At 34.2% G+C, this 13,941-nt stretch overlaps 2 protein-coding genes across 2 annotated transcripts; one reads left to right on the top strand and one right to left on the bottom strand.

The window, feature by feature from the left end:
- The first annotated feature begins 296 nt into the window (after positions 1-296).
- Positions 297-5,057, top strand: LOC111422278 (Branched chain keto acid dehydrogenase E1 subunit alpha). Its single transcript, XM_023055483.2, has 4 exons — positions 297-473; positions 3,678-4,531; positions 4,583-4,849; positions 4,905-5,057. The coding sequence occupies exons 1-4, from the start codon at positions 414-416 to the stop codon at positions 4,978-4,980; spliced, it is 1,257 nt and encodes a 418-aa protein (XP_022911251.2). The 5' UTR covers positions 297-413; the 3' UTR covers positions 4,981-5,057.
- Positions 5,058-6,358: 1,301 nt separating this feature from the next.
- LOC111420371 (uncharacterized) lies at positions 6,359-13,463 on the bottom strand. The gene is made up of 3 exons (XM_071194846.1): positions 13,301-13,463; positions 13,154-13,248; positions 6,359-13,098 (listed from the first exon to the last, which is right to left on the bottom strand). Exon 3 carries the CDS (start codon positions 8,205-8,207, stop codon positions 7,215-7,217), a length of 993 nt encoding a protein of 330 aa, XP_071050947.1. The 5' UTR covers positions 8,208-13,098; positions 13,154-13,248; positions 13,301-13,463; the 3' UTR covers positions 6,359-7,214.
- Between the last annotated feature and the right edge of the window lie 478 nt (positions 13,464-13,941).

Raw genomic sequence — 13,941 nt, 5'->3', positions numbered from 1 at the left:
TTGATAAGTTGTAAGTAGTTGAATAAACATAGTTGTAGAATAAGCACGTGTTTTATTAATTCCTAAACGATATAACTCTCTCAGTTTATAAGAAATCTCTTCAATTATAAACATTGACGCTTGTAAAATGTTGTTTTTATTTTTTACAACATCAACACATATTTAGATACTTAAGTTCAGTCAAAAACATTTAAAACAATAATCTTATCTAACTAAAGATTTCTTTATAAATTCAACCTTGAAGATTTATCAAAAGATTAAGCAATTTAGAAAGTAAGTTTATTGGGTTGTATACTTAACCGGAGGACTTTAACTCCATGAAGTCGTTTCGTCAGAGAAACGCACGGAAAGTTAAAAACAAACGTGAATGTTATCAGTTTAACCGGGAATAAGCCCGAAAAGGTGTCATAAAAATGGCCACACGAAAATTTCTTCAAACAATCCTTAAAAACGGAAAAATCAACCACCATAAGGTACAGTTATAATCTTATAATCACCATAAGTACAACATCAGTTTATAAATAACCCAATCGGACCTTAGTTTTAGGTGTAATCGGTCTTTAAAGACTTAAAGGTTTTCTGTTTTTTTTTCGTTTTTTGTTCCTTGAGTTTAAAAATAAAACGGCCTCCGATTTAGAAATGTACTTTGCCACTTTACTTTAAACTCACCCAAGAAAATAACTTAAATATTATTATTATAGGTATAATTTCGTGGGGAAATAACACATTCCTCATTAACATTAATTATGTTTAATCCATCATGATCAATCGACGTTTCGAGCTGTTGTAGGCCCATCATCAGGATTTCACTGTTAATCTAAAAGAACAATTACAGATTTAAGCAAAGACAACGACGAATATTTGGAAAGACTGTTATCTTTACTTAAATTTGTAATTGTTCTTTTAGATTAACAGTGAAATCCTCGTAATTAAAATCATATATGTACATTAATAGTTATTTATATTACTAGGTGGACTTACTACTTACTTAAGTGGACTAGAAACATAATTACCTCCGAGTGTGCAGAATTGCCTATGTAATCAGACGAGTCTGAGACGCAGGGCTAAACCTGAATTTTTCTAGTTCTAGGTCTTGTGCTAGTTCTAGCTTTAATTGTTATGCATCGCTAGACCAAGAACTAGAATCATTCGGATTTAGCCGTCTTAAAAGCCGTACCGCTAGACTCAAATGTTGCTAGTTCTAGTCTAATGTTAGTTCTGGTGACATTGCAAGTGTAAAACGAGAACTAGCACTATACCTAAAACTAGAATCATTCGGATTTAGCCGTCTTTAGAGACGTGCAGGTAAACCCAAATGATTCTAGTTCTAAGTTAGTTTTATATAGTAACACTGCTAGTGTAAAACTAGAACTAACACACGACCTACAAATAGAAACATTCGGGTTTAGCCGTGCGTCTGCAAAACCCAATAGTTTCTAGTTCTAGGTCTAGTGTTAGTTCTAGTTTTAGTGAAATAAAAATATGCAACATAGTGATATCTTATACTAACTAGCACTAGCTACCACTGTCACTAGAACTAACATTAGACCTAGAACTAGAAACATTCGGGTTTAGCCGCACGTCTCTCAAGACGGCTAAACCCGAATGATTCTAGTTCTAGGTCTTGTGTTTGTTCTAGTGATAGTACTAGTATAAAACTAGAATTAACACTAGACCGAGAACCAGAAACATTCGGATTTAGCCGCACGTCTCTCAAGACGGCTAACCCCGAATGATTCTAGTTCTAGGTCTTGTGTTAGTTTTAGTGATAGCACTAGTATAAAACTAGAACTAACACTAGACCTAGAACTAGAAACATTTGGGTTTGGCCGTGCGTCTGCAGACGCCCGAAACTTTAAACGAAACTACTAAACCTCTGAGTTTTCCAAGCAAAACTTTTTTTTTGCAAAATTACCCAATGCCTATACTATTAAGCTACAATACCGCTCAAAAATATATGATAATTTGATTTTTCCACATAACTTTTTTGAAACTTTATGGAACCAGACAATTTTTTTATCATAGGTTTTGCAATGTATTTCACATGGCATAAACTTGTGTAGAAGAATCCGTTTCAACTTTGAGTTATTAAAAAATGATTGTTATTAAAACACGAAAATATACTATAAATCGATGTCAACGAATCTAAATCATAACTCAAGAAATACCAACATAACAATCGTGAACAGCAATTAGCCATGTAGAGCAACCTAGTACTTGGTTGGGTAATCTTTGCTGTTGATCACAGCAGCTTCGGGGCATGGAATCGATCAATGCAACAATAGTGGACTTCGACTACAGCTGTTGGAGCTTCTCGTCGCCGGAAGTGGCCCGAATGCCCGTCAACTTGTGACCCAGAATGTTCCACAGCGGTTCCATGGTATTGAGATCCGGGCTCTGGCTGTACCAGGCCACTGAACGCTGCGCGTACCAGTTGGACGTCCCTGATTGTGTGCTTGGGATCATTGTTTTGCTGGAACAGCCAACCCCCACCCATGTTTTTGCGTTCCCAAGGAAGCATGTCATCGTGCAGAGGGTCCCTGTACTTCTGCTGGTTCATGGTACCCGTAGCAGCGCTGAAGCACCAACACACCATGACAGAACCATCGCCGTGCTTTATCGTGGAAGCAGATATTTGGGATTGAAGCCGGTGCCCGTAGAATGGGACTTGCTCTCGTTGCTCCACAGGACCTTCTCCCACTGCTGCCGGGTCCAGTTGAGGAGCGCCTTCATCCCCTCCACGTGCGCCTTCCTATTCTTAGCTAAAACGAGTGGTTTCTTTACCCAATGTCGAACAATGAGTTCTGTATCCTTCAGCCTCCTCTTGACCGTCGATGAAGACGGTTGGCATTACGCAGAACTGCACAATTCTCTCCCAATGTCCACCGTCGTAAGCCGTGTGTTCGCCTTGCATTTCCGTTTCTTCGTCACGAAGTCTCCGAATGTCCTCCACGTCTTCAGCACAGACGAATTCATTGACTGTGCAAGCGAAAACTGCGTTGGCATATAGTGACCTCTGGAACATAATTCTATTCACTCGTTATGCATTTCCTGAAAATTTTGTGAACATTCGTCCTGTATTAGAAAAGTTATGTGAGAAAAACCAAATTATCATATACAGTATGTTAATTAAATATCGTACCCGACGTTATCATTGCAAGTATGCAACCAATATCACAGTATAGGTATTGCAATACGCGATTTACGTATGATGCGTATTGCACTGTGATATTGGTTGCATAGTTGCAATGATGACGTCGGGTATGATAATTAATTAGCACAGTGTACTTCTGAGCGGTACTGTATGTTATGTTGCATTTTATGTGGGACAGTGCAAGTTTCGTAACTATGTAAATATTATAATTATATATTATATTTTTCCTCTAATAACGTCACATTTCCTACCTTACCCCGTTAACGTCAATTTGTTCGGTTTGGATAACCTTGAGTCATCTGGAATAAGTATTTCGAAATGTAATAACATAACAATTAATGTTTATAATAAATAGTATTGTTTCTCTTTAAATAAGTAGCACTGTTTCTTTTGTATTACTGCTCGTTTCAATAAATTAAGTCTATTCTGATTGGGCTAACTTCATTACGTAACTCAAATCACCTCAAATGAGCAGCAGTCATATCCAAGCAGTCGTAGATAAAATATTATTATTATTTTGTAGTTTTATTCTTCTGAATCGCCTTTATTTCCTGGGGCACGAACAACATGGACCGAAAGATTAGATTTTACCGGGCCACACAGTTATTCACCAATTCCCGTTTATCGAGTAATGGATCGGCAAGGAAATATTATAAAATCATCTCAAGATCCAAAATTAAGCAATGAGGTTATCGAAAAAATGTATAAAGATATGACCCTGTTAAAAACGATGGATAAAATCCTCTATGAATCCCAAAGACAAGGCCGAATTTCGTTTTATATGACCAATTATGGCGAAGAAGCCACCCACATCGGAAGTGCAGCTGCTTTGGATATGGAAGATTTAGTATTTGGACAATACAGAGAAGCCGGTGTTTTAGTTTGGAGAGGATTTTCTTTAAAAGATTTTATGAGTCAATGTTATGGAAATGTAGATGATTTAGGAAAAGGTCGACAAATGCCGGTTCATTATGGTTCAAATAAAATTAACTTTGTAACAATTTCAAGCCCGTTAAGTACTCAAATTCCGCAAGCGGCAGGAGCTGCTTATGCTTTAAAAGGAAAAAATCGTGTGGTAATTTGTTATTTTGGTGAAGGTGCAGCTTCCGAAGGTGACGCTCACGCGGCATTTAACTTTGCCGCAACATTAGAGTGTCCGGTTATCTTTTTTTGTCGAAATAACGGTTACGCAATTTCAACACCAACTAAAGATCAATATAGAGGTGATGGAATAGCAGCCAGAGGACCCGGTTACGGTATTAACACACTTCGAGTTGATGGAAACGATGTTTTTGCTGTTTTTAATGCTACTAAGAAAGCGAAACAGTATTGTTTAAAAGAAAATAAACCGGTTGTTTTAGAAGCATTGACTTATAGGTAAATAATTAATTTTTTTAATGAATTTGTTTAATTTTTTTAAAAATAAAGGATAGGTCACCATTCGACTTCAGATGATAGCTCAGCGTATCGTTCAAAAGACGAGGTGGATTCTTGGAGACAATTCGATTCCCCAATTAATAAATTACGAATGTTTATGGAGGCTAATGGATTATGGAACGCCGATAAAGAAAAAGAATGGATAGATAAGGCTAAGAAAGATATTTTAGAGGCGTTTGCTGATGCAGAAAAGAGACCAAAACCTAATTGGCATGAAATGTTTAAAGATGTTTATAAATTTATGCCTAAACATTTAACGTAAGTTAAGAAATTAATAATTTAAGATTTAAATGTAAAAAGTTGATTTTTTTAGGAAACAATTAAATGAGATGCAAAGTCATGTGGAAAAGTACAAAGAACATTATCCAACTAAAAATTATGCCGCTTAAAACACATTTGTGAGCTAAAAATATATAAGTAAATAAAGAATTAATTATTTTTTAAAATAAAATATAAACAAAAACAATTTGTTTTTTGCTCAAAAATCGTTGACCACAATGGAAAAATAGACATTGGTTGTTATCTTAATAATAATAATAAATGACTCCATTACAAAGAAGAAACTACAATAAATTAAACTAATATTTTCAAATATTTAAGAAATTTACACTATGACATAATATATGGAGATCAAACGGCGGGATCCAGAATCCTTTTCTATCCAATGTAAAAACAAAAATCTATGAATTATAACAAACAAAAAGAAAAAACAAAAGCGAAATTTTGAAATCATTAATTACCAACATTATATCAAATTAAAATTTAAACATAATTAAATTAAATGAAAGGGCCCAAAAGACCCAAACGTAAATTAAGTGAAAGAAAAAGAGGAAAAAGAATCAATAATAATGAAAATTAAAAAAGGACTCAGTGTAATAACTGATGGCGTAACTATTAACATCGTAAGAATGAGTTTATATCAATAAGAATAAGGTCAAAAGAAGGTCACAAGAAAATCACAGAGAAACAAAGAAAAACAAACATCAGACAAGGCTCGTTGACTGCTGAAAAATCATATTCCTCAATTTTTTTCGAAATTGGTGATATTTCAGTTGACGTAGTCCATGTGGCAAGCTTCCATACGATTTATAAACATGATATGTAAATGACCTTTGAAAAAGTGATGTTCTATGTTTTGGAGGATAGAAACTAATAATAATTCCTATTAATTCCTTCGCACTGTGGTTTATATTTAATTGTATTAAGCAGATATTCCTGGACTCCAGAGGTAACGATTCTATGATAGAGAGACAAACTATGAAACTCCCGTCGAGAGCTCATGTTCAGCCACCCAGCATCCTTAAGTTTATGAGAAAATCAATCAAATTTGCGAATCCCCTAAATGAATCTGAGGCAACTATAGCAGTTAAATTGTGAAAGGACAAACATATCACAGAGGTGCACTTTTAATTTCAAAGGTAAACAAACATGAACGATGCAGGTACAACCGACGCAAAAAAAATATGATCTCTGAATATATGTTTGAATTTGTTTTCTAAATATTAAGCTAGTATCTAAAATCATACCAAGACACTTAGCTTCAGAAACCTTTTTAATTAAAGTATTATTCATCTTAATGGCTAAGTGCGAAGTAGGGTTGCGCTGTTGGCCATTAAACCTCATCCACATAGATTTGTCAGGAATTATTTTTAGCTGGTGGTATGTTGCTTATTCAAAAATCGTATCAAGGTCACCGCTAATACCAGCCTCAGCAATACCACTGCCCGCTGTCGCGTATAAAGCGTAAAGTTGGGTATCATCCGCATATGTACTCATTTTACAAAATTTAATAGATTTATTAAATTGTGAAGTATAGATAGAAAACAAAATAGGTCCCAGCACAGATCCTTGGTGAACACCATTACACAGTGCGAGTTCACCAGACATGGCATCATCAACTTTCACCCTCTGTGTGCGATCACTAAGATAGCTACTCAATATTGTTACTGCGCTCAAATAGTGTGCTCATAATGGTGTGGTTAACAGTGTCAAATGCTTTTGAGTAGTCTAAAAAACCACAGCAGCACTCTCTCCCACGTCAACAACGGACAATATATTATCAAAGGAATGAAAGGAATGTATTTCTCCATAATTCTTCGGGAATTTTAGTTAATGAAAAACACAAAAAATGTGTGAAGAATTAGTGTTTATTAATTAATTTGCTTATCTGCGCAACCGGTTTCAAAAAATTACTTTTCTTCTTCAGGCGCAACTAAAAACAGAAAATCGAAATACAATATGACGTCAAGAAACATAACAGTTAAAATTCTTACCGTCTAAAACGAACGATGGACAGAGTTAAAAAACGCTTCATTTATTTTAAGATTATACACACATATACATACGTATATATACAAACACATATCTATCCCAGTATATGTTAACAATTAAGATCAAATAACGATATAAAACACTACACACAATACAAGAGAAACGTGGTCGGGTCGATATGAAAGGTTACTAACAACCGGTATCTGTAACAATTGTACGTATTGAATATGAAGTCATGGAAAAACTGGTCTTTTTACGAAATTCAGAAACATTCGTGTGTGAGGGACGTCGGTAATTTCATTTAGAGTAATATAGTTTGCGTTATTTTTCAATTTAATAATTTCCATTTCTTCTAAAAGATCCAATTTTTTGGATTTAGGGTAGTTATGAAGGAGTAGGATATTTTTTGATGGTCGTTGTCCCTTAAATGTCTAAAAACTGCGGAATTGTCGTTTTTTAGATGTTCTTTAAATCTCACTTTTAAATTTCTGCCCGTTTGCCCAATGTATGTGGCATTACAGACCTTACATAAGATTTTATACACACCATTAAGTTGTAGTTTTTCGAATTTATGTTTACAATTAACTAGAAAGTTAGAAATTTTGTTGTTGTTTTTAGGAGTAATACTAAAATTATAGGTGGACACGACTCTCTGTAGTGAATTAATTATAGGATTGTATTTGGAGACAGAAATGAACCTGTTTGGAGCTGTTCCGTGAGGATACAGTTTGGAAGTGATTAAATTGTTATGGATTTTATAAAAGGTTCGTTGTAAGTCTTCCAATTTGAAACCGTTGTTTAAACCGATGTTTATAATGGTGAGAATTTCGTTATTGAAATCTTTTGTACTCATAGGAGTTTTTAAGGCTCTGAGAAATAGGAAATTGAAGGAAGCATATTTGTATTTAAACGGACAGAAAGATTTTTTAGGAATTATTGCATCTGTGGAGGTAGGTTTTCTATAAATTTTGTAATTAAGGCATTTATTAATAGAATCTCTTGAGATGTTTAGATCGAGGAAGTTAATTTGGCCATTATTTTCTCTTTCAATTGTAAATTCAATAGCTCCTACATTGTTGAATAGGTTTAGTAGGGCAATCAAATTGGCCTTTGAACCATCAAATACAATCAGGATGTCGTCCACGTATCTAGCATAAAATTGTATATGTTTTGTTGAGAAATGGTGTTCTTTCTGTTTAAGTATAACTTTTTCTAGATGGTCAACATAGAATTCAGCTAGGAGACCAGATAGTGGTGAACCCATAGGTAAACCGTCTGGCATACTATAAATTTTCTCATCGAAGATGAAAAAGTTTTGTTTGGTAATATTATGTAAGGCGTCCATTAGGTTCGATACATCGAAAAAATTAAAATTATTAGAGTGAGAATATTATGTAAAAGGAAATTTTCTATTATATTCAAAGTATCTGCTACAGGGATGTTAGCATATAAGTTTTTTATGTCAAACGAGACTAGTGATCAATTCTGTTGAATTTCTTATTGAATAAGGTGATTCAAAGTGTAACGCCTTGATTAAGATGTGGTGGATAGCTTTAGCCATCTTGTTGCAAGGAGAATGTATTCCGCTGACAATGGGTCTTATCGTTTTTTGCGGTTTGTGGAGCTTAACGAAACTGTATAACGTAGGGTGTAATGGGTTCATGTTGTTTAGTTTAGTGATGTGAAAATTGAATTTTTCGAATGTAGTTTGAGTCCTTTTTAATGTGTCTTTAAATTGTTTTATGAAATCAGGTAGAGGATCTTTTTTTATATGTAAGAAATTATTTTCTCTAAAGAAGTCAAATGTTTTTTCCAGGTATAGACTTTTTTCCATGAAGGCCAGACCTGCATTTTTATCACCAAAGGTGCAAATAATATTGTTCTTAGATAGCTTGGATCTCAAGGATTTAATTGTACTGAAAATAATGTTGTCACTGTATATATTATCAGTTAGATTTAACATTGATGTTGTGCAACTATACCCATATCGAAAACCCGATTGTTCTGAAGGGAGCAGACTATTGGTCTCCATATACTCCACCATACTCCAGCCTTCATAACCTTCACTAAAACTTTAGAAAGAACAGGGAGAATACTTATTGGTCGCAAGTCACTATACTTTCGTGGCTTATCCTTTTTGAGCAGAGGAATAACCTCTGCGCGTTTCCATTCCAAGGGAAAGACATAGTCAACTAAACAACAATTCAGTATGTGGGTCAAATATGGCAAAATGGTGGGGCAACACAGTTTGATCATCTCAATGGAAATTCCATCAGTACTAATAGCAGAAAATGTAATAGATGCAATCACGTCAGAAACCAGAGGGATCTCCACAGTCTTAAATGAAAACTCACTACTATAAATAGGAGAACTATACAGAGCAAGGTTAGAAGTCTGCAAATCTTTAATAATATCATTTACACTGCCTACAAAATAATCATTAATCTGATCAGGATGTTTTAAATTTAAAGGTAGACAAAATTTTTTAATTGGCTTTAAATTAAAAATTTTTCAAGTTATTCCACATCTGTTTAGTATTGCCCGTTGCAACAATAGAACCAAAATAAGCTCGTTTTTCATTTCTTATAGCTGCAGTTGTAAGATTACGAAGGGTCTTATAATATTCCCCATGAGCAGGCCTGCCCATATGTCTAAACTTGGTTTTAGACTCATTTCTCAACTTAATCATCAATCTAATATTATCGAACAGAGCACTAGAAAAAGTAAGCTAGTTATCACAACAACAGAAATAAGCTATAGCCTTTAAACTTTAGCAAATGTCAAACTGTTTAGTTTTTCCGTCGTTCATCTAATGTGCTCCTCTTAGCGATATTTCTTGTGATTCCGCTTAAAAATCGTTTTAACACGGCATTTATTCTACATAAAGTTGATCCAAATTTTTCATTAAATTCACAAATGAATTCATATGTTATATGACTCAACTTAGGTATAGGCTATGTAACATACAATTAGCCTGAAATTTAGCAAAGGTTTCAAAAAGGTAATAAAATACAGCATGTTCCATTTGAAAGACTTGACACCACTTTCGGTGTAACCACAAGTAATCGGAAAGTGAAAATATTTTAGTTAAAAAGATCGTATCCATAAATGTTCAAACCCCACTTCATTTGGTTCTCTATATAGTTCAAATGTACGGTCGTCGTGGATGACCCTGTATATAAGATAAATGCACACTCAAAATAATCCTTCTGGTAGCACAAAATGTCTTCATCCTAACGAAGGATGGATTTGTGGATTATGTACGTCTGCACTAGTCTTCGTAAAGCATTGCTTGCAGAAGTGATTTTCAAAATAAGCTATTAATCTGAAATGAAAAATATGCGAATCCTGCGTACTACCAGTAACAACATACGTGTAGGTATGTTGATTGAAATCTAAAGCGGCCTTTACACGATCAATCTATTTTGGTGCTTGGAACTACTCTTCGAGTGAAACGCAAACACCGGATGAAAGAGTAGTTGAAGAAGAGAGATGAATATTCTCATCTAGTGCTGTGAAAAGAAATCAGCCTCTGCGAAGTTGATGGTTTCAAGAACTACTTTCGAATGGATGAAAATACCTTTAATCATTTTTGAAAAGACATTATAGTAACATGAGAGAAAGTATAAGTGTTAGGGAAAGATTAGCCTTAACCCTGAGGTACTTGGCCACAGGAACAAATTTTGAAGACTTGAAGTTTTCTGTCATAATGTGCCCCAGCAACTATCAGCAAAGTTGTAATAGTAAACCTTTCTACAGTGTGTTATAAAAGGTAAATATTTTTTCGATATTAATTCTCATTTTTTGAGGTTTAGCCCTGCTTGATTAAGGACTAATTTTGAACATATATTTAATTTTTAAAAAACAAGTGAGCCTTGACAGTGAAAGAAAAACTCTTTTTGTGGCAGGTAAAGTATCTTTTCTGTTTACAGTACGTGAAAGTGTTACTAAGAAGTTTTGTTCAGAATGAAAAATTATGGCCATATGCAAATTTTCGGATTGATCGGCAAACTTTGAAAAAATCCATATCCAACAATTTTAATTCTAGCAAAGACTGCCATGGATAAAACAAAATTGCTTTCCTGTCACTGTTAATCTGTCAAACTGTAATTTAGTAAATTTAAAGTGTTTTTTAAATACAATGTTAACATTAGAGGAAAAAGTTTACGTGATTCAGTGTTATGGAACCGGGGAAAAACCGATAAATGTGGTTATTGCTTTATTTAGTGGAAAATTTTCAAATACTGGAATTAAAAGAAGTAGTTGTTGGCGTTTAATCAAAAGATTTCTTAGAGCTGGAAGTATTCACTCTAACAAAAAATAATATGATGAAACTGATTAACTTTTAACTATGATTAACTGTTTTCTTAAAGTACTATTGACGAAAATAACCTAAAATGGGTTTTATCAAAGTAGGTCGATGATTCCGAAAATTTTCATATGGCCCTAACTTTTCATTCTGAATACAATCTCTTAGTAACATTTTACTTTACCTGATGCACAAGAAGTTTTCGCTTCAGTGTCAACAGTCACTTATTTTTTAAAATTTGAAAATATATTCAAAATTAGTCTTTAACCAAGCAGGGCTGAACCCCAAAAGATGACAATTAATATCGAAAAAAATTTACATTTTATAAGAGTCGTTTCACCTATCCGAGGACACACTGTATATGTCCTTCAAGACAACATGGAGATAGTATGTATTGCTCAATGAAATTGCGAAAAGCATCTTGTTCATTATCACGGGAACTGGATGAACCAACAGTATCTCCATCATGTTGAACGTCAACAATGTCAGTTAATCGGTCAGTCATTTCCACCACTTCTTCACAGCGCGCCTCTGAACTTGTGGGCTTGAACTGAACTGAGTGTAATGTAGAAAATAAGAATTAAACCTGTTTTCAAATCATCTTGGCTAAAATAACATATGTTTTTTCAGTCTGTAGACATGTTTTGTTATTGTTACAATTAAATAAAAGTATTTAATTTTGAATGTTGAGTTACACTGAGTATTGATGGAAATATTGGCGCCATCCTTTGATTATATATAATATGGATTGAGCTAACTGAATATATCTACTAACAAAAATGTTGCTCAAGGTGAATAGACGCAGATGGAAAGCGATAATGTGAAAGTGTAACAAAGATAGATATATTATATGTCAGTACGCTTCTATATCTATCTCACTTCTATCAGTACACCCATTATATGGCAGTACGCTTCTATGTCTATCTCGGTTCGATCACCTTGCGCAAGCTATCTCTCTCGTTGGCTCAATCCATATTATATATAATCAAAGGCGCCATCCAAGGACAGTAGAATCTAACAGGACTGCTACATCCATTGTATTTTTGTAGTCCACTAGGGATTGGTTGCCCGCACTCTACTTCACACTATTTGCCACGCCTGGTAACTGTCTGTGTTTTTAGAGGTTATATGATAGAAATTAATACGTCTAAAAACATAAAACTTCAAAAATAATATGAATACGTCTAGGATATAACCTTTAAAAATACACAGCAAACCCATAGACCATAATAACAGCTGGTCGTGGAAAATGGTGTGACGTAGTTGGCGGGTAGGTTGTCACAACAATGGATGTAGCAGTCCTGTTAGATTTTACTGTCCTTGCCGCTTAATGGTCTATCGACAAGACAGATATCCCTTATGTAACGATTGCACAGTCTCTCTAAGGTTTTCAATGTTTGCTGATGCATAAAACCTGTTTGGTTTTGTTTTGCGAGGGAGTTATCATACTCTTCGCTTCTCTGTGACCTGGATGTTTTTTCCAATGTAAGGCTACCTTCGAGGCCTTGTGATAGATAGACTTGTTTTAGATGGCTTTTTTTGTAATCCACAACCGGGTTAGAATCCAATGAAGGGCGTATTCGTTGCTTCTTTGGCCAGCTTTTCCGCCTTCTTATTGCCCTCAATGTCTCTGTGACCTGGAACCCACCAAACCAAAGAGCCATGGAAAGGACATAGCTGGGGATCAGTTTCAGAGGTGAGTGCGCAATGAGGAGACCCAAAGACGTACTAACAATAAGATCACAGCCATAGTGGTGAGGATTGCTGGCCCATTCATAAACTCTACTGATAACTGTGATTTATTGGAATTTCATATTTCAAGTAGACACTCCCTGCGTGATGATGGGCAGTAAAGTCTTCAATGATTACTTCCCAATATTTCAAAAAAACCTTTGTTATGTTATGTTATTCTCTGCAGCTAAACAAGCTGTCAGAGAGGATTATCTAGTGATAATAATATAAGAAAACAATATTAAACGTACCGCTATATCTAAGAAATCTCTTCTTACACTTCAAGTTCTCTTCTTTAAGGATGATCTTAATGGTTTGGCCTGCAAATTACTATTTATATTTGTACCTAAAAGGATATATATTAAATTTTAAACGCAAAATTATAAACAAATTATTACCTCAAGGATAAAGATATTCAAATTCCACCTTTATACACGCCTTAATCGAACTAAACCAGTTCCTGTTTTCTTCTATCAGGTAATGAATATCTATCGAAATGGAAATTCCATTGCGCGCGGTATAATTTATGGTCTAAAAATACAAAATTACAAAAACCTATAATAATTTATACCTTGAATAGGAATTTATTATTTTATAAAATGAAAACTTAATAAACATTAAAATTTTTAGAAACGTAATTTCATCATGATTCTTTCTTTTCCAAATTCGATTTATATCTATTAATCAAATTTATTTATTCCACGTAAATTTCTATACGTGATTTGGAACCGTACTAAGCCACAGTGAAAGTGATTTTCATCCTGAGACAATGTCTTGAAATTAAATAACCGTTTCTTTGGCGTCTGTTAAATGCTTTCTTTTGTATTCATAAAAACTTTATCGCGAAAAAGTCTCGATGTCGTAATAATAAAAGGTTCGACGACGATTATTTCATCTTTTAAAACATTGTTTTTATGAGGTTATTAAATATCAAGGGACCAATCCCATATTTACTAACGATTTTTGAATTAAAAGGTCAATCATTTTATTTAATTACTTAATTATTACATATTGATTTTAATGAGCTTATTAAGATGTG

Source organism: Onthophagus taurus, chromosome 3, assembly GCF_036711975.1.
Source record: "Onthophagus taurus isolate NC chromosome 3, IU_Otau_3.0, whole genome shotgun sequence".
In the NCBI taxonomy this organism is placed as follows: domain Eukaryota; kingdom Metazoa; phylum Arthropoda; class Insecta; order Coleoptera; family Scarabaeidae; genus Onthophagus; species Onthophagus taurus.
This window is presented reverse-complemented; position numbering and strand designations above follow the sequence as displayed.